This window comes from Eriocheir sinensis, chromosome 63 (assembly GCF_024679095.1).
Source record: "Eriocheir sinensis breed Jianghai 21 chromosome 63, ASM2467909v1, whole genome shotgun sequence".
Taxonomy (NCBI): Eukaryota; Metazoa; Arthropoda; class Malacostraca; order Decapoda; family Varunidae; genus Eriocheir; species Eriocheir sinensis.
Genome location: NC_066571.1, coordinates 3,211,737 through 3,231,106, shown reverse-complemented (window position 1 = coordinate 3,231,106; position 19,370 = coordinate 3,211,737). Strand labels below are relative to the sequence as shown.

Here is a 19,370-nt window from a genome sequence, read left to right as displayed (position 1 = left end):
ACCCCCTCCACCCCTACGACCACCCCTACAACCACCCCTACTCCGACCCCCATCATCCCTACGACCACCCCTACAAACACCCCTACTCCGACCCCCCCAGCCTCGTGTCTTGTCAAGGAAACACGTCCACCTGTGCGCCAGCAGAAGCCATACGTCGGAATCTAACACCTGCTGATGCTTCTTGCTTTTCTTCCTCTTCTTTTTGTTTTGTCTTCTGTTTATTTTTCTTCTCTATCTTTACTTATTTCTTGTTATCGTTTTATTCTATCTTCTTTTACTTCTTGTTTTTCTTCTTCTCCTCTTTCTTGTTCTTGTTCTTCCCTTTCTCCTCATTCTCCTGCTTACTTGCAGCACTAAAGTTCTTAATATTTTTGCAAACTAATCTTTCCACTCCTCACTGTACATTTTTAATCATCCAATCCCCTTATTATCTTTGTTTCGTCTCATTTCCTCCTCCTCATCATCATCATATTTCCATTTCAAACTCATCCTCCCCCCTTTTCCTTGACCTCAGTTCCTTAGATTTTTCTTTTATAATTACTATCCTTTTCAACATCTTTTGCACCCTTTCGTCCCCTCCTCCTCCTCCTCTTCCTCAATCCTCAATCCCTACCACGCCCTCCATGTGTTGCAGAATCAGTGATACTCAGTAAAAAGGTAAGCATGACTCGCCTCCTTACACACAGCACACAAATATTCGTCTACCAGAGTCACCCTCCTCCTACTCCATCCTTCTCTTGCTCAATCGAATTCGTCTACCCTTGCCTCCTCCCTCTCCCCTCCTCCCCTCACATGCTTCTTCCCTCTCCCTCTTCGGTCAGTAATCTCGTAAGGCGTTAAGGGTCTTCTAGTAGTTTGTTCCGATTACCTTCACGGGGCACGTATTTACCGTTTTCCTTGGTCTCTCTAACCACGCCCAGCCTTCCCCTTCCCTGCCTCGCTCAGAACTTTACGTCTTGGGTAATTGGCGGCTCCCTCTGATGTGTTAGTCTAAGCGTCACCCCCACACACCCCTAGATGACCTTGTTCCTTTGTATTTCCTCTCCCACCCCCCTCCTCTCTTCGTAAAGATGTAGGGAGAGAGAGAGAGAGAGAGAGAGAGAGAGAGAGAGAGAGAGAGAGAGAGAGAGAGAGAGAGAGAGAGAGAGAGAGAGAGAGAGAGAGAGAGAGAGAGAGAGAGAGAAGGGGGTGGGGGGGATGATGGGGGAAGGGAGGGGAGGGGGGGAGGGAAGACGGAGCAGAGGCTGGCTGGCTGAGGCTTCTAAGACGGATGAAACACCTATAAGAAGCACACGACTCGCAGACGTGACACAGTCCTCGCCGCAGCGGGTGTGGGGTGAGTCCTAAGTGGCGATGGTGGTGGTGGTGTTATGTATGATATTAGTGGAGTGCACATTGTGGAATGGTGGTGTGGTGTACTGTGCTGTGTTATGGAAGTGGAATAACTTGCTTGTTTCGGTGGTTTAATGGTTAGTATTTCTGTGTATTCTTTTTTATGTGCTGCCCATAGCGCCTGTAGGCTCTCTCGAGGGGCTGGGTGGCTCAGTGGGTTTGGTGCTTGCCTCGAAACCGAGAGGTTACGAGTTCGCAGCTCACGGCGGCATTTCTGTACCCGAGCAGAGTCATAGGCTGGTATTACAAGACACTTTGCCATATCACATCAGCTATTTCTAAAGGTCAAAGAGGGGATCAATCGGCTTCTAATGAGTGTTTCTTTAGGTTCATGGTACAGGAGAAGGGTCAGACTACCACCAGGGTCATAAAACTACCCCTGGAAATGCCCACAACTCCTGCGAAAGCCTTGTCAAATATGTGTTCTTGGGCGGCAAAATGTCTCATAATACGACCCTGTGTCTTAGCTACCTTGCTTTGGTGATATTCTAACCACCTTTTTCTTAATCTCTTGAGGGGTCTGGTGGACGGCCCAGCCCGTTAGTGACGAGGACGAGACATATTTCGCCTGTCTTGATATATGACTTGCTTGGCCATGCTGCCCCCCAGTGCTTCTATCGATGAAAGTCGCTAAAGTTATGATTGACTATTGGTCGGGACATCAAATGATAATCTTCAGCCACTAGTTGAAAACTGTCATCAGTTTGCAGTGGGGCATGCAGGGGTCTTGGGGATCGTACCATGTCAACGCGCTGACCACTCGGCCACTGGTGTGACAAGTTATAAATCATGTGTATGGTTAGAGGTCATGCGTGCTTTTTGTGTGTGGTTGCTCTGCGGTGATGGGTGTACAGTTAATGGTGTTGCCGTTTAGGATGTTACCAATTTTCCTACAAACGACACATGATTACAATTACACTTTTCAATAATCAGAGTAGTGCTTTGGATTGAATTATAATACTTTTTACTACTAGATAACACAGACACTTGTACTATAAGTCAAAACACGAAGCTGCAATGGGTTAAGTTTTATGCAGAGAAAGAAATGTAGAGTTAGAATTAGTGATATTGGAGGACTTGGATGCAGGAAAGGAAGCATACATAAATCACGGGGACGGTCATGGTGTGAGTAACTGCTCCTTGCCACAGGTGTTATAACTGCCTCATAGTCCATGCTGCACAAAATCTCTGGTCGCTTTAACATTCGTGTCACTGGCAGAGCATCACTGTTCGCAGGTACACACGTTTACCTGGTAGCCACGAGAGTATAGCCTAAAACGCCTCTAATTCTGCACTACGTTAACCTTTTTTTTCAGCATAATCAATATTTTCATTATCGGATGAGTAAAAGTGGAAAGAGAAGGAGATCTTCCCACTTTTATTATATTTTAATGCCAGAAATGCCTAAAAAAAACAATGGTGGCCGTTTGATTATATATCTTTATGAACCCAGGCTATATGTTACCTGTTCCCCCTACATGCTTCCCACAAACTCCTCCATTACTTTCTTGCTCAATTTCATCATCCCTTTCCCTCTAACCTCTTTAGCTTCCCCACCCAGCTCCTCGTCCTCCTCCTCTCTAACCCCTTTTCCAACTTCTCCTCCCTTGCTAACCCCTTTTCCAACTTCACCTCCCTTGCTAACCCCTTTTCCAACTTCTCCTCCCTTTCTAACTTTCCTTCTCCAACTCTCTTTCTCTTCCTGTCCTCTCGGTCCCACATAAGCCAGCTGCAGCCTTTAGTGCCTTCCGCTTCCTGGTCTTTGCAGCATTCCTCGTCTTGCTGCACACGCGAGGAAACTGTAACTGGGTCTTCATGTGCCACCTTTCACCCCTACATACCTACATACACCTCGGTCGCCCTTTTTTTTTTTTTTTACAACAAAGGAGACAGCTCAAGGGCACACAAAAAAGGAAACAATAATAAAAAAAAGCCCGCTACTCGCTGCTCCTAAAAAAAAGAATCAAAAGAGGTGGCCGAAAGAGAGGTCTACCCACGGCCCGACCCTTACATTACTGACAGCACCCTTTAGTAATTTATACATATGTCTACACCCCGGTCCTGGTATTGTCATTTCTCACCATCTACCTCTGTAATACACCTGCTTTCACATCCTGCCCTTTACTATAAAATCCCTTACCTCTACAAACCTACCTTCAGCCCCTTAAGTCCCTAAGCTCCCCTCCTCCCCCTTCGCCCATGTATGCACTGACCTCCCCCCACCTCCCCCCTCATCCTTATGCTCCCTATCTACACCTCCATTGTCAGGTAACCGCTAATCTCTCTAAACCTACTAGCACCCCGCCATTCACTCTCTTTCCACCCCCACATAACCACCCCTGCTCTTTAAGTCGCTTTCCGCCCCTACAAACGTGCAAAAAAAAACTACGCATGATCCCCTTTCCAACTCCTGCCCCAACCCTGCTGCTTAAGTCGTTTCTGGACCTCATAGACCTGCAAACACCCCACTCTTGTTCCACTGCCACCCCCCACCCACCCACCCACATAACCCTCCACCCTTGCTGATTAGGCCTCTTCTCTCCCTTATGAGCCTGCAACCACCCCACCCTTGATCCACTTCCCCCCTCCACATAACCCTCCACCCCTGCTGATAAGGTCTCTTATCTCCCTTATGAGCCTGCAAACACCCCACCCTTGATCCACTTCCCCCCTCCACTTTGCTGATAAGGTCTCTTCTCTCCCTTATGAGCCTGCAATCACCCCATCCTTGATCCACTTCCCCCCTCCACATAACCCTCCACCCCTGCTGTTTAGGTCTCTTCTCTCCCTTATGAGCCTGCAACCACCCCACCCTTGATCCACTTCCCCCCTCCATATAACCCTCCACCCCTGCTGTTTAGGTCTATTCTCTCCCTTATGAACCTAAGTATACACCTCGCTTTTAAGTCATTCCTCTCCCTCCTCAAGTTACACCTCTCTTCTATAAGCCTCGCCCCATCCCCCTTCCATAAGTCACACCTTCCCATAAACTGACCTCCATTCTCTTCCTTCAGTCACATGTCCTCCTTTATACATCAACCCGCTTCTCTCACCCTTCCCTAACTCCCCCGTCCCTTATAAAGTTCCTATCACTATCCTCTTATACCACAACACTAACCTCCCTTCTTGTCGTTAACCGAACATCTCTGCATTCCTAACCTCCCTTCTTGTCTTAAAACCAACTTCCCTTCTTGTCGTATAACCAAACATCTCTGCATTCCTAACCTCTCTTCTTGCCTTATAACCAAACATCTCTGCATTTCTAACCTCCCTTCTTGTCTTATAACCAAACATCTCTGCATTCCTAACCTCCCTTCTTGTCTTATAACCAAACATCTCTGCATTCCTAACCTCCCTTCTTGTCTTATAACCAAACATCTCTGCATTCCTAACCTCCCTTCTTGTCTTATAACCAAACATCTCTGCATTCCTAACCTTCCCTCTTGCCTTATAACCAAACATCTCTGCATTCCTAACCTCCCTTCTTGTCTTATAACCAAACATCTCTGCATTCCTAACCTCCCTTCTTGTCTTATAACCAAACATCTCTGCATTCCTAACCTCTCTTCTTGCCTTATAACCAAACATCTCTGCATTCCTAACCTCCCTTCTTGTCTTATAACCAAACATCTCTGCATTCCTAACCTCCCTTCCTGTCATATAACCAAACATTTCTGCATTCCTAACCTCCCTTCCTGTCATATAACCAAACATTTCTGCATTCCTAACCTCCCTTCCTGTCATATAACCAAACATCTCTGCATTCCTAACCTCCCTTCCTGTCATATAACCAAACATTTCTGTATTCCTAACCTCCCTTCCTGTCATATAACCAAACATTTCTGTATTCCTAACCTCCCTTCCTGTCATATAACCAAACATGTCTGCATTCCTAACCTCCCTTCCTGTCATATAACCAAACATTTCTGCATTCCTAACCTCCCTTCCTGTCATATAACCAAACATTTCTGTATTCCTAACCTCCCTTCCTGTCATATAACCAAACATGTCTGCATTCCTAACCTCCCTTCCTGTCATATAACCAAACATGTCTGCATTCCTAACCTCCCTTCCTGTCATATAACCAAACATTTCTGCATTCTAACCTCCCTTCTCGTCTTGAAACCAAACATCTCTGCATTCTTGACTTTCCCTCTTGTCTTATAAACAAACGTTTCTGCATTCCTATATACATTCACCCCTGCCTATCCGAATCACATCTTTTTCCTATATATCTGCTTACACCCCAGTCTTAATTTCGAGTCACATCTCTCCCCAATACATCGTACACCCTAGTCTTAATTTCGAGTCACATCTCTCCCCAATACATCGTACTCCATAGTCTTAATCTAGGAGAGTATCAAGACACCTCTTCACCCGAAACTGACCTCTATTCTCGCCTCTTGTTCTTTGTTTCTTTTGTCGGAGCAGCATTTAATGGGATTTTTGTTGCTCTTTTTGTTTTTTGCCCTTGATCTGCCTCCCTTGTTATAAAAAAGTCGTATCTCTCCGCTATACATACTAATTTGCACTTCTCGCCGCTTAGCTCACGTAACCTAACCCTATGTCTCGAGTCATCTCTCACCCCTATAGCCCTTCCCCCCCTCGCGGCCTTGGCAGACTCTTAATCCACCCCAACGTGAGGACGGGACTGGTATGTGCCCCCCACTCGTGAACAGGGCAGAGTACGTTATGTTATGTTAAGTAAGGAATGATGAGAGTCATTTTGTGGTAATTCTAAGCAGGAATCACAATGGAAGTATTTTTCAGAACACCCCTCGATTAATTTCGGAGTTACGTACAGCCGAGCGTCCTTAAGGGGCTATTACATTGGGCAAATTTTCCGTGGATCTTCCGTCAAACCACGATTTCCGCTGGCGTGGTTCTCATATTTCCGTGGTTGTCTGACGTCTCCACGATCTTACAAAGCTACAGTAGATTTCACCGAAGGACGACGGCATTACTCACCATCATCATCAGCAGCAGTAATAACAAGAAACTAATGAGAACCACGCAGCGGAAATCGTGGTTTGACTGAAGATCCACGGAAAATTTGCCCAGTGAAATAGCCCCTTTACTCTGGGACTACATGCCCATAGAAAGGAGTATGCAAGACCGGGTCAGTTTCGATCTACCCTCACGTAAACGATGCTTCAGACTATTTAATCATGGACTGAATTTTGCAGTGTCAGTTTTCTTTTTCCTTTTGTTAACTCACGATGGCGATTTCCATGTTGATGAATACCTATGTGATATATTTTATTTTTTCAATACGTAAATGTTTCCTGGGATCTTTTTGTGTGTGAGATACAGTGGCTGGGCTCCTATAGTTCACGTCTATGTCTACACACACACACACACACACACACACACACACACACACACACAGTCCCCCTCCATCTTTTTTGGGGTTATATTTTCTAGCATGCGGAAAAAAAAGTTTGCACGAGTTATGGCGGACAGACCGGAATGTATAGCAAGTAAGGTTTTTATGTGTGTGTGTGTGTGTGTGTGTGTGTGTGTGTGTGTGTGTGTGTGTGCTCTAGAGCCGAGGGAAGCCACACACGTATACCCCACGAACCCTGAACACCTAGAGCAACATTTCCTGCATGACTGAGTTGCAGCCGCGGGAAACCAATAAGGAAGGCGTTTCTGCAGGTGGATTGTTGCTCTCTGACCCAGACTTTCCTGGCCGCACCTTCAGCCAGGATTACTTGTGGGTTTGCCTTTGGGGGCACTGCGAGGGGAGAAACCAAGGGAATGAAAGGGGGAGAGAGAGGCGAGACGTGAGAAGAGGAGTAAGTGTGGGATCAGTCATTGAACGTGAAGGCAAATATGTTTAGGTGAAAGAGATTATTCCCAAACTTTTTAGACGGTCATCGCAAGATTAGCATATTATGTAAAGGTAAGTAAGAAACGTAATTTCAAATGAACCTGTTCTGCTTCGTCAGGATAGCGAAGGCTGAGGCAGATCCCGTCAGGGTGTTGGAGACTGAATTTCGTTCAAATATTCATAAAAATACCATGTTGCATGAAGGGGGGTAAAAGGATCTAACACCAAGGGGTCTGCTTCACCTCGTTAGGACAGGGAAGGCTGCGACTCGCCACGTCAGCGCGTTGTAACTGAAAAGTCTCCCTAAACCTTTAGATTTTACCAAAAGATAGTATATTGCGTTAACGTTAGCACACTAATCTAACATTAATGCGTCTGTTTTGCCTCGTCAGGCCAGTAAACTTCGCGACAGAACCTGACAGCCTGGAGCAGGATGGCGGTGTACCCGATGGAGCAGCGGATGTACATGTTGGAGGACACCACCATATGGCCCCTCAATGTCACCTTCCTGCCCCATCACCCCCGCGGGGGCACCGTCACCAACTGGATGGACAATTGGGCGCCGGACATCAGCTTCATCTACACACTGAGGAACATGTCCCTGGCGTCGCTAGCCATGCTGGCGTTACTGGAGGTCCCTGAAAGCACCAACAAATTCCTCTCACAGTTGAGGCGACTACTGGTTCGTTGGGGTTTCTATCACGTTGTTCTTATTAACCTGATGAAGACGGTGGTGGGAGTGGCTTTCATGGTATGGTCCTTACCGGTCATGCTGCCCTTCATGGCCATCTTCTATGTCACCTCTTTCCTCGCTAAAGTGCTCTGCGCTCTCCGGTGGGGGACGAGGGCGAGTAAGGCGCAGGGCCTAGACTGTTTGTGGGGCGTGAAGGATCAAGAAAACCAGCCCTTCATCACGGCATGTCTGCTGGTGCGCGGCGCCCCGTCCCTTCACTGGATACAGCACGTCCTCCTGACCAAGGTGGTGCAGGTACGTAACGGGGACGGCGAGTACAAGTACCGTAAGTTTCGGCAGCTGTTCTCCCAGCACTGCGGCTACTACTGCTGGAGGGACGACCCTCACTTTGATATCAGGAACCACGTGCGTCTAGTGAAACTGAACCACACCGCTTCGGAAGCCACGGTTGAGAATGACCTTGACTCTGCGTCTGCGGGCGACAAGGAGGAGCAGGAAGACAGGGGCGAGGCGCAGGAGGACAGGAGCGTGGCGCAGGAGAACAGGAGCGAGGCGCAGGAAGACAGGGGCGAGGCGAAGGAGGACAGGAGCGTGGCGCAGGAGAACAGGAGCGAGGCGCAGGAGGACAGGAGCGAGGCGCAGGAAGACAGGGGCGAGGCGCAGGAGGACAGGAGCGAGGCCGAAGACGAGCTGGTGCAGCAGTACGTGAGCGAGGAGCTGACGGAGGACATGCCTGAAAACATGGCACCGTGGGAGGTGCTGCTGGTGGCCCGCAAGGACGGCAGGTGAGGAGAGCTTTCCTGCACCCAAACTTCCCCTTCCTTTGGCCCTCCCCCTCCCCTGGCTCTTCCCATTCTCCCCTTTTCTCGGCATTCATGACGCCCACCGTTTTCCATGCACCTCAAACCAAGCTTTATGCCACTTAATCACACGACCTTAACCAAATAAAACACAACTGCCTCTAGCATCCACTTTTCTGTCATCCCCTTCCTTGAAGACAGTACTAGAGAACATAATATGCCAGACTAAAATAGGTTATAAGTTTCCAATTACTCTCCCCCACTTGCCTCTTCCTGCCATCATATTCGAACATAAGAGCATAAGGAGTCTGCAAGAAGTCTATACAGCTCCTGCAAACCTAACCCCACCTAATCTCAGTATCCATGAATTATCTAACCTTTTCTTGAATCTATCCATCGTACTGGTATTCACATGACCACAAAGCTTACTCCGTAGCCTGCCCGTTCCCGGAGTATTTTCTCCCTTTCCCCGCTGAGCCACCTGTGCCCCGGACAGGTACAATGTGGTGCTGAGGATTCACCACGCCATCGGTGACGGGGTGACACTCGTCCGGCTGTGTGTGGAGGCGCTGGTGGACACGCCCCTGCCTCGCCCTCCGGTTGGAGCCCCGCCACCCAGCCCCCTCGTTAAGTAAGTCGACTGTGGCTCTGATAGTGGTACCTTTTCTTACTTTCCAGCTGTAACAGAGGTGCTGGTGGTGATAGGCCTTGACAGTGGTAGCGATGGTAGTGTGATAAGAGGTGACGGTGGTAGCGTTGATAAGAGTTCGGGTGGTGGTGGTGGTAGAAGTGATATTCGTGGCATTGGTAGTAGTGACATGGGTGGTGTTGGTAGTAGTGACATGGGTGGTGTTGGTAGTAGTGACATGCGTGGTGTTGGTAGTAGTGACATGGGTGGTGTTGGTGGTAGTGACATGCGTGGTGTTGGTGGTAGTGACATGGGTGGTGTTGGTGGTAGTGACGTGCGTGGTGTTTCAGGGCTGCGGGCATCATGTGGTCGCTGACGATGCTGCCCTTTGGTATCATGAAGCTGGTGGCCAACTTCGACCGCAGCTGTCTCCATGGCCCGCCGCTCTCTGGCCGCAAAGTGAGTATTCTTGGCCATGGGTGTGCCTTTGGTCGTGCAGTAGTAGTAGTAGTAGTAGTAGTAGTAGTAGTAGTGGAAGCAGTAGTAGTAGTAGAAGTATTAGTAGTTTTTATAATAGTGGGGAGGCGGTGGCTGAGTGGTCAACGAACGGGCACGGTGTCCAGGATGACCAGGGTTCAAGTCCCGCCCCTCGTCACAAACTATCAGATTTCAATCTTCGCTGAGTGGCCCAAGACTACCCACATGCTGTCCTAATTGTCACCTATCAACCCGAACTCCAGCGAAACACTCTGAAGAGGACCAAGCAGAGCAGAATGAGCCAATCCAGAATGGCGCCACTTAAAAAAAAAAAAATTGTCTCCACCACTAACGGGCTGTGGCTGACCAACAGGCCCCATCACGAAAGCCTACCGGGGCTATAGGCCAGACGTAAAGTAAAAAAAGAAAGTAGTAGTAGTAATAGTAGTAGTAGGAGGAGGAGGAGGAGGAAGAGGAGTAGGAGGAGAAAAAGAGAAAAATGGGGTTAATCTGAAGTAAATACCCTTGGCCACTATGTTTACCTCCATCCCCTTCGCGCAGGTCAACCCGAACCGAGTCAAACCGCCACAACCGTGAGTCTTATTTACCAATTTAGCGGCGATCGGTTACTAATCTCGCGGCGATGGTGCACTGATTTAGCGAGGACATGCTACAAATTTAGTAGCGTTAATGTACTTATTTAGAGGCGACATGTTACCATCCCTCAGGTTATGCTAGGTAGCCTCACCAACTAAATGATGGGAAGCATACGCCAGGGGCCGCCTCGCCTCACTCGCCCGCCGTCTATGCTCCCGGCGGTCCCCTCGAGCATGCTCCCGCTCTGTACGTCTCAAATCTCTCCCGGTAGGATCGGCTGCCTTGCCCCAACCATGAGTTACGAGGGCGTCCCCTTGGTCTCCTCCCAGGGTTGTTTCGTATGACCACCAACAGAAACAACCCTGTGAGCAGGAGTGACGTCTGGGAGGCGCGCCACTTACCCATATAGCCGGAGTTGGCGTTCCCGGACTAATCTGGTAACAGGCCTCGATGCAGTTTCACGGAGTAGTCGCTTGTTCGACACGGCGTCGCTCCAGCGATACCACTTGATCCTGCGAAGGTACCAAAGGCATCGACACCCCTCTCACTCACTATTCAGTGCCCGTGTCACACAGCCATACAGTACGACAGGGATCATAAGAAGCTTGATTAATTCGTAAAATGGTCACATCGTCAGTTTCCTTGATATTTCTCCTAGAAAAACTTGTCACAAATCGTCTAAAAATACATATATGCCAGAAAAATAATAATGCAGTAGCATCGGCTATGATGTACGAAAATTAAAAATGGTGATGGTATAATATAGTAGTAGTGGTGGTAGTGGTGGTAGTAGAAGTAATACAAGTAGTAGTGGTAGTAGGGGGAGGAGGAGGAGTAGTAATAGTAGTAGTATAGACCCAGGAGTAGTGATTTTTTTTTTTTTTTTTTTTTACGTGTTCGCTTATAGCGCCGGTAGGCTTTCTTTAGGGGCCTGGTGGTCGACTCAAGCCCGTCATGGCGCAGGCATTTCTTATAGTGGCGCCGTTTATTCTTAGCTCATGCTGCCCCCCGGAGCTCACTCTTGATTCACTTGGGAGGTTTCTTCCAGAGACCGGGTTGATGGGTGGTCTTCAGGACAGCATGTGAGTAGTCTTAGGCCACTCGGCGGTGACTGAAAAATCCCAGGTGGTAGCGTGCGAATTAGAACCCGCGTCGTCCAACACGCGGTGAATACGGGGCCCGCACGCTAACCACTCAGCCTAGTGACGAGGCCTGGCGCCTGTTCTTTTTAAATGCCGTAGTGGTCCTCAACAACAATAATGTGGCTTATTTGTTTTTTAACCCGTTTTTCAAAGCATGGCTTGTAGGCTAGTCTGAGCTTACAATATATCGACTTTACTGTGAAAACCCAACACTTTTGGCTGTCTCCATTCCAAAAATGGAACAGAAAAGCCAAACTAGCCATATAACTGTTAATAAATACTAATGCCACGTTTGAAAAAACTGTCGTGTCTGTCTGTCTGTCTGTCTTTCGCAGGTGATGACGTGGTCTAAGGGGATGCCTCTAAGCGTGATCCGTGAGGTGCGCCGCGCCGCCCCCGGCACCACCGTCAACGATGTGCTCATGACCTGCCTCTCAGCCTCCCTCGACAAGCACTTCACCCGCAGGTAACACCCCCACCACACACACACACACACACATACACACACACAACCTCTTCCAGCCCATCTTCATCTCCGTTCCCTAGTGCCACATGGCTATGGGAGTGTGAAAGAAAAAGATAACATTCCGTCTTCCAGCCTAACTTCACCTCCCTCCCCTCTCAACCCCTCATCGTAGGAAGGAGATAAAAAATCTTCCTTCTTCCAGGCAAGCAGACCCTTCAACATTTAACCCTGGCTGCATGAAAGGTAAAGGCCTCCCCTCAGGGAATTCCATCCTTATACAATCCCAGGAAGGTTTGGTTATATAGAACAAGAGGGTTGGGGTAGTGGTATAGGAGAATGGAGAGAGAACAAAAAATATTCCTTCTTTCATTTCCGTCTTAAAGTTCCTCTCCTTGTCTCCCCCGTGGCCGCAGGAAGGAGGAGGGCGTGCAGAAGGTGACCGCAGTGGTGCCCGTCAGCTTCCACGACCGGCACGAGCGCCTCACTCTCACCAACCTCTTCTCCGTCGCCGTCATCAAGCTCCCCGTCGCCAGCGCCCTCAAGACCTCAGCAAGGCTCGCCGCCGTCAAGGTAACGCTAGCGGCCCGCCAAGTGGACGCGTGCCTCACCTTACACTTGTGCGGCTTACACTCCCGCCATGACTCATCTTTTCCTTTAGTTTAACCTCCAACATCATTGACATTTGCGTTTCCACTTATATTTTGTTTTGATTTTACAGTAAAGGAAGCAGCTCAAGGGCAAAAATAAATAAGAGCAAATAAGCCCGCGACCCATTTATCATTTTATTTATGTTTTCATTTATTTTTACTATATTTCAAGCATTCATTAACCGCACGAATATCACACCAGTTCTGAAGTTGAATATTACGTATCGGATCTTTCACTGAAATTCAATAAACTTCGGGCTTTGGGTTTTAATCTTACACTACTTTATATTTTCATTCTTTTCTGGTAATTCCCATATATAGTTGAAATTCTACAGTCGAACCCTCATTATCTAACTCATTATCATTATCTAACTCGTTATCGGTCGGTCTTGCTCAGCTCGTCGCCCGTTTTCTCTTACGTTCTCTTACGTTTTCTCTTACGAGTCCGTTTCAGGAGGGGAGGAGGAATGGGGGGGGACATGGAGGCCTATTTGCTTAGCACGCGGGTTAAGACTTGACTGGCCATTCCTTGGGCTTCGGGGCGTGACGTCACTGACACACACACACACACACACACACACACACACACACACACACACACACACACACACCTAAACGGATATAACTGCCCATGCTGACTGAAGATATCACTGCAAACCCAAGAGTTCATTTGCTTCACCTATACTGGAATTCGACATATAAATAAAAAGTGTCCAATGCATAAAAAAACGAGATCCTTTTTACATAACATCTTCACGAACCCTAAAGTATTCGAGACGCCTTTGAAGTAGTTTAGCCCCATATACGACCCGTGACTCAGTATTGCGTGAATGAGCTATGGATTGGACGTTCAGAGGGCGAGGTTCATATCAAACTCTTCATTAGTTTAGTCCATCTATTTCAAAAGGCGCTCGTAAAAGTTGTCGGGGTTTCTAAGGGTGGTTCCCTGAGCCTGGCGGTAGTATTGAAATGTTTCTGCGTCGTGATTGGGGAAAAACACTTGACAACCCGACGTTTCCTGGGTGGTTTCCTGAGCCTGGCGGTAGTATTGAAAGGTTTCCGCGTCGTGATTGGGGAAAAACACTTGACAACCCGACGTTTCCTGGGTGGTTTCCTGAGCCTGGCGGTAGTATTGAAAGGTTTCCGCGTCGTGATTGGGGAAAAACACTTGACAACCCGACGTTTCCTGGGTGGTTTCCTGAGCCTGGCGGTAGTATTGGAAGGTTTCTGCGCCGTGACAGGGGAAAAACTCTTGACAAAATCGACATTTCCATGGGTGGTTTCCTGAGCCTGGCGGTAGTCTTGGAAGACTTATGCACCGTGATAGGGAAAAACTGTTGACAACCCGACGTTTCCATGGGTGGTTTCCTGAGCCTGGCGGTAGTATTGGAAGGCTTCTGCGCCGTGACAGGGGAAAAACTCTTGACAAAATCGACGTTTCCATGGGTGGTTTCCTGAGCCTGGCGGTAGTTTTGGAAGGCTTCTGCACCGTGATAGGGGAAAAACTCTTGACAACTCGACGTTTCCATGGGTGGTTTCCTGAGCCTGGCGGTAGTTTTGGAAGGCTTCTGCACCGTGATAGGGGAAAAACTCTTGACAACTCGACGTTTCCATGGGTGGTTTCCTGAGCCTGGCGGTAGTTTTGGAAGGCTTCTGCGCCGTGAGAGGAGAAAAACACTCTTGACAACCCGACGTATAGCTCCTCTCTGGCAAAAACGTTTGATATAATACGCGTGTGAGTACTGCGGGCTAAATAAGAAGGGAAGTTCACACTGTAAATACAGCCACACGCGGTGGACGAAAACAACCAAATAGCGAATACAACACGAGCACAATAAACATGAAGTGAAAAAAACAGCATGGTGACGAATAAACACCAACAAAACCATCATTGTGGCGATTCAACTCATCATAGTGGCGAAAACACGAACAAGACATCAAAAATAGCATAGTGACAAACAAAACAAGAAATCATTATAGAGTAGATAAAAAGACAGAAACGAACAATAAAAACAAACAGCACAATGACTGATGAAAACAGTATAGTGGCGAATACAAGCATCATAGCGGCCAATAAAAAAGCAGAAAGGCGAGAAAAAGCAGTCTGGTGGGGAAGAAAATAGTGAAGTAGCGAACTAACAAACATGATATCTTAAGCGAGCAGCCCCTGTAAACAAGATGATGAGACAATGAGCCAGTGACTTGCTTGCATTGCTCAGCGTCTTGTTCCGTGCCTCGGCAGGATGTGCTGGACGCCATGAAGAAGGACCCGACGTTATGGGCGATGTACTTCGTGGTGAAGGCTGCCAGCGAAATCATGCCAGCCCCCTTAGCTGCCTACATGTTCTGCAGCAGCGGCATCACCTTGGCGGCCAGCAATGTGCCAGGTAAGGTGTGCTAGGGAGAAAGATTTTATCATTACTGCATGGAGGAACATTTTCTTTGTCAGGTAATGTTCTGAGCACTTGCATATACAACAAAGAACACTCACTATAATCAGTATTATGTCACCTAATGTTTGCTGGGGAGAAACTCATTACTGGAGGAGTATTTTGTCATGTTATGTGTATGCATCTACATGTAAACAGCCTTCCTTCCTTTCTTCCCTCTACTGTATTTCCTCCTCCCTATAAAACTTTTTTTTTTCAAGAAGTTATTTTCCCTTTAGTGTCAATTTTTTGCGAACATTCTTTATAATGTATATTTAACCCTTGGTCTATTTTCTTTACCATTAAAATGAGTAAATTACACCTGTATTCTGACGCTGTCGGTTGCTAGAAGGAAATTGCGTATATGAGCCTCTTTCCCTTTAGCCAGGCTCACGCTACTGGAGGAACTTTGGGACATGTAATGTAAACGCACCTATAGATGTAAAGTTAACGACATTTCTTAAGCCGACACTTTAGAAATTCGGAGTGGATGTGAGACAGCGCTGTCCACTTGACCCGTACGACCCTCAGTGACCCCTTCCCTTTGCTCCAGGCCCCCAGCAAGAGATCAGCATATGGGGCGACAAGGTAGAGGACCTGGTGTTCTGGGTGCCCAACAGGACGCCGGTGGGGGTGGGCGTGTCCTTCTTCAGCTACATGGGTGTGGTAAAGGTCGGGCTTAACGTGGACCTCGCTCTCGTCGACTCCAAAGCAGAGGTGAGTGGACGGAAAGGCAAGCTTCACCCCACACTTCTAAAGACGCTCGTCTGTGCTCCTCTTGTTGTAAGGATGTACTGCTAGGTTTGTTCCTTCACATTTTGGTAAAACCTCAAGTAATAATTTTCCTTTTAGTAATGCAAAGCTATTCGAATACTACTGATTTGATTTCGATTGCAAAAAGGAAGTTAAAGGGACCGCATTTTGGACACACACACACTCTCTCTCTCTCTCTCTCTCTCTCTCTCTCTCTCTCTCTCTCTCTCTCTCTCTCTCTCTCTCTCTCTCTCTCTCTCTCTCTCTCTCTCTCTCTCTCTCTCTCTCTCTCTCTCTCTCTCTCTCTCTCTCTCTCTCTCTCTCTCTCTCTCTCTCTCTCTCTCTCTCTCTCTCTCTCTCTCTCTCTCTCTCTCTCTCTCTCTCTCTCTCTCTCTCTCTCTCTCTCTCTCTCTCTCTCTCTCTCTCTCCTCCCGACCCTGCAAGTGTGTGTGTGTGTGTGTGTGTGTGTGTGTGTGTGTGTGTGTGTGCGTCAGTCAGTCAGTCAGTCCGTTGACGTGTCCGCCACTCTCCTCCCTCAGGCGCATCAGTTGCTGGAGGACATGGAAGACGAACTGAGACTCCTGCACAGTCGTCTCCTCCCTCAAGCAGCCTAAACGGCCACAGCCACCCAGGATTGTCTCACGGGGCATCGCCGTGGTGGTTAAATCATTCATTTTTTTTTTTACAACAAGGGATGCTACTAAAGGGCAAAAAACAAAAACAACCACAAAAAAGCCCGCTAGACGCTGCTCCGATAAAAGAAAATAGAAAGAGAGGCCAGAAGAGAGGGCAACTTCGGGTAAAGAGGTGTCTTGATGCTCTCCTCTTGAATGAGTGTAAGTCGTAGGCAGAAAGAAATACAGAGTAAGGCTGTTCCCGAGTTTACCAGTGGAAAGGATAAAATATGAAGACACTGGTTGACTCCTACATAAAAGGTTGTTTAAGCAGCCCCGCTCCACGCAACTTTCTACTTGTCACTGTGCTATCCAAATCACTTTTGCGAAAGATAACCAGTATCTACATTATTTTTATTCCGTTTGCTGGTAAACTCGGAATAGCTCTCCATTTTCTGTATTTCCTCCTGGCTATGGCTTGAACTCTTTCAAGAGGGGGTATTCAAGACACCGCTCTAGCCGAAATTGACCTTCTCTTTTGACCACCCAAACTGTCTTCTTTGCACAGGAGCAGCGCTTGGCGAGATTTTTTTGTTTTTATTCTGCCCTTAATCTGCTTCTATTTCTGTAACAAAAAATATAAAGTGTGCTCGGTAATAATGTAGTGTGGTTTCCCTCGATACTGTTGATAGGTTTCTAAAGTAATATCAGCCCCGGGCAATGTATGGTATCAGTATCTAGAAGCGAATAAATCAAACATGATTTGGTATAACGAATAAAGAAAACTTCAATGAATGGCGTTTTTATCTCCCCGATGGTACCGACACAATCAATCAGTCAATGGGAGCATACGCCGGGGGAAGGGGGGGGGGGCATCGCCTCCCCCACTTTGCGCAGGATCTGTCGACTTCCTCAAGCCACAAACTCTGTGGGCGTCCCCTTGTCATCCTCCACTAGGGGTTAATTGTCTCATAGAAACAACCCGGTGAGCAGGATCGGTTGTAGTGTGCTACATGCCCGTATAGCCAGAGTTAGCGTTCACGGACTATGCAAGTGATAGGCCTCGTATCAGTCTCGGGGAGTAATTGTCGTTCTGACATAGTCATTCCCAGGATCCATTCGACAGATAGGTCGGCTCACGCGCTTGCTCGGGGTCAGTGCGTGACGTCATGTGTCCCACGTGCCTTATACCCTGGCCACACACTCCAATCAGAAAACAGCCATCCATCTACTCTGATGTGTGGCGCAGTGATCTATCCCGTTCAGAAGATATGTCTAGTAACTGCTCAGTGTATGGATGCGACAATACAGTACAAAAAAAAAAAAAATGGAAATACTTTGCGTTATTTCAGATTTCCTTGGGATAAATCTGTAAGAAAACAGTGGGTGATTTGTTGCAGCCGTAAAGGCAACATAAACACAAAATATGCACTTGTATGTTCTGTGCATTTCACACAACACGATTATATAGAAGACATAAAACACAGGCTGCTTCAGCAATAAAAGAGAGGGGCAGCATCTTTCTTCAGGAGCCGTTTATTTTGTCTTTTTAGTGTCAAGCAGCCTGAGTTTTATGTTACCTGTATAATCGTGTTGTGTGAAATGAACAGAACAGACAAGTGCATATTTTGTATTTATGTTGCCTTTACGGTGGCAACAAGTCACTCACTGTTTTCTTACAGATTCCTTCCAAGGGAATCTGAAATAACCCAAAGTATTTCCAGTTTTTTGTACTGTATTGTCGCACCCATACACTGAACAGTTACTAGGCATATCTGCTGAAAAGGATAGAGCACTGTGTCACACATCAGAGTAGATGGATGGATGTTTTCTGACTGGAGAGTGTGGCCAGGGTATAAGGCACGTGGGGCACATGACGTCACGCACTGACTCCGAGCGAGCGCGTGAGCCGACCTGTCTGTCGTATGGATCCTGGTCATTCCAGCAATATATCATGATTCTGTGTAGGCACTTATCACCAAAAATCCAGGAACCGTGGCGAAAGCAGATTGGTAATGTGAGTAATATCGAAATAAGAGGACAACGATGGAAATAGTAGTTTATGAATATATAATTTAAAAGTTTTACCTTGGGTAAGATTGTGGTTAAGATTGGCTATACCTATTAACGTGCCCATATCTCACTTCTTACCTTGCGAAGTACTCTTCTTCTGTCATATAATGTTCTCTGCTAACCTTCAAACCTTCCGGAATAACGTAAGAAAGAGTGCAATGATCAAACAAAACAAGAAAGAAAAAATTCCATGAAAGGTGTATAGAAACATACAAACCATGGCGCAAATCCGCGCGGCCGAAGGCGGAGTAATTCTTGGAGGAATAATTAATTTACCCAGTGCAACGGAATGTGAAAACACGAGGGAATCGAAGGGTCGTTATGAGGTTCATGTATATTCACCGGTCTTTAAGTGAATATTAAGTTAAAGGAAGTGGCGTTCGAGCTTGATTTTAATGAATCAATCGCGTACTGCACTGGACCACTCAAGGTATAGTCATTCCTAGCAGGTGTCATCAGCGATATAGGGTCACAGGGCCCACGAAGCTTGAGCTATTCTTTCAATTATCGTAAATTACCAGTACGTGTTTCTGTGGGACTAGTAACATTTACACTTCAATACAATAAGTGACATTATTGTCAATAAAAAGGTAGCTGATCATTCTCGTTTTATTTATTTAATTGTAAACGAGAGAAAATAAATGCCGTGCGGAGGCTTATCCTCATCAAAAATCGTTCTTGCATAAAAGCCCTGCGAAATTAATAAAAAATGGGCTCTTTAAAAAATTATATTTGCATTATAATATTTGCTCGTTCTACAAGTACAGTACAATGGAGAAGAAAAATTTGGTAGGGTATGTAATCTGAATTTGTTTACACTTAAAT

The 19,370-nt window shown here is 47.0% G+C and overlaps 1 protein-coding gene across 2 annotated transcripts; it reads left to right on the top strand.

Annotated features, from left to right (window-relative positions):
• Window positions 1-1,275: 1,275 nt before the first annotated feature.
• LOC126986859 (uncharacterized) lies at window positions 1,276-17,267 on the top strand. Of its 2 annotated transcripts, none has more exons than XM_050843311.1 (9): window positions 1,276-1,336; window positions 7,618-8,704; window positions 9,216-9,350; window positions 9,698-9,806; window positions 11,899-12,029; window positions 12,443-12,599; window positions 14,919-15,063; window positions 15,659-15,822; window positions 16,398-17,267. In XM_050843311.1, the coding sequence occupies exons 2-9, from the start codon at window positions 7,659-7,661 to the stop codon at window positions 16,470-16,472; spliced, it is 1,962 nt and encodes a 653-aa protein (XP_050699268.1). In that variant the 5' UTR covers window positions 1,276-1,336; window positions 7,618-7,658; the 3' UTR covers window positions 16,473-17,267. The 2 variants fall into 2 exon arrangements, with proteins under 2 accessions (XP_050699268.1, XP_050699269.1); XM_050843312.1 differs by lacking the exon at window positions 1,276-1,336 and adding an exon at window positions 1,342-1,469.
• Window positions 17,268-19,370: the final 2,103 nt, after the last annotated feature.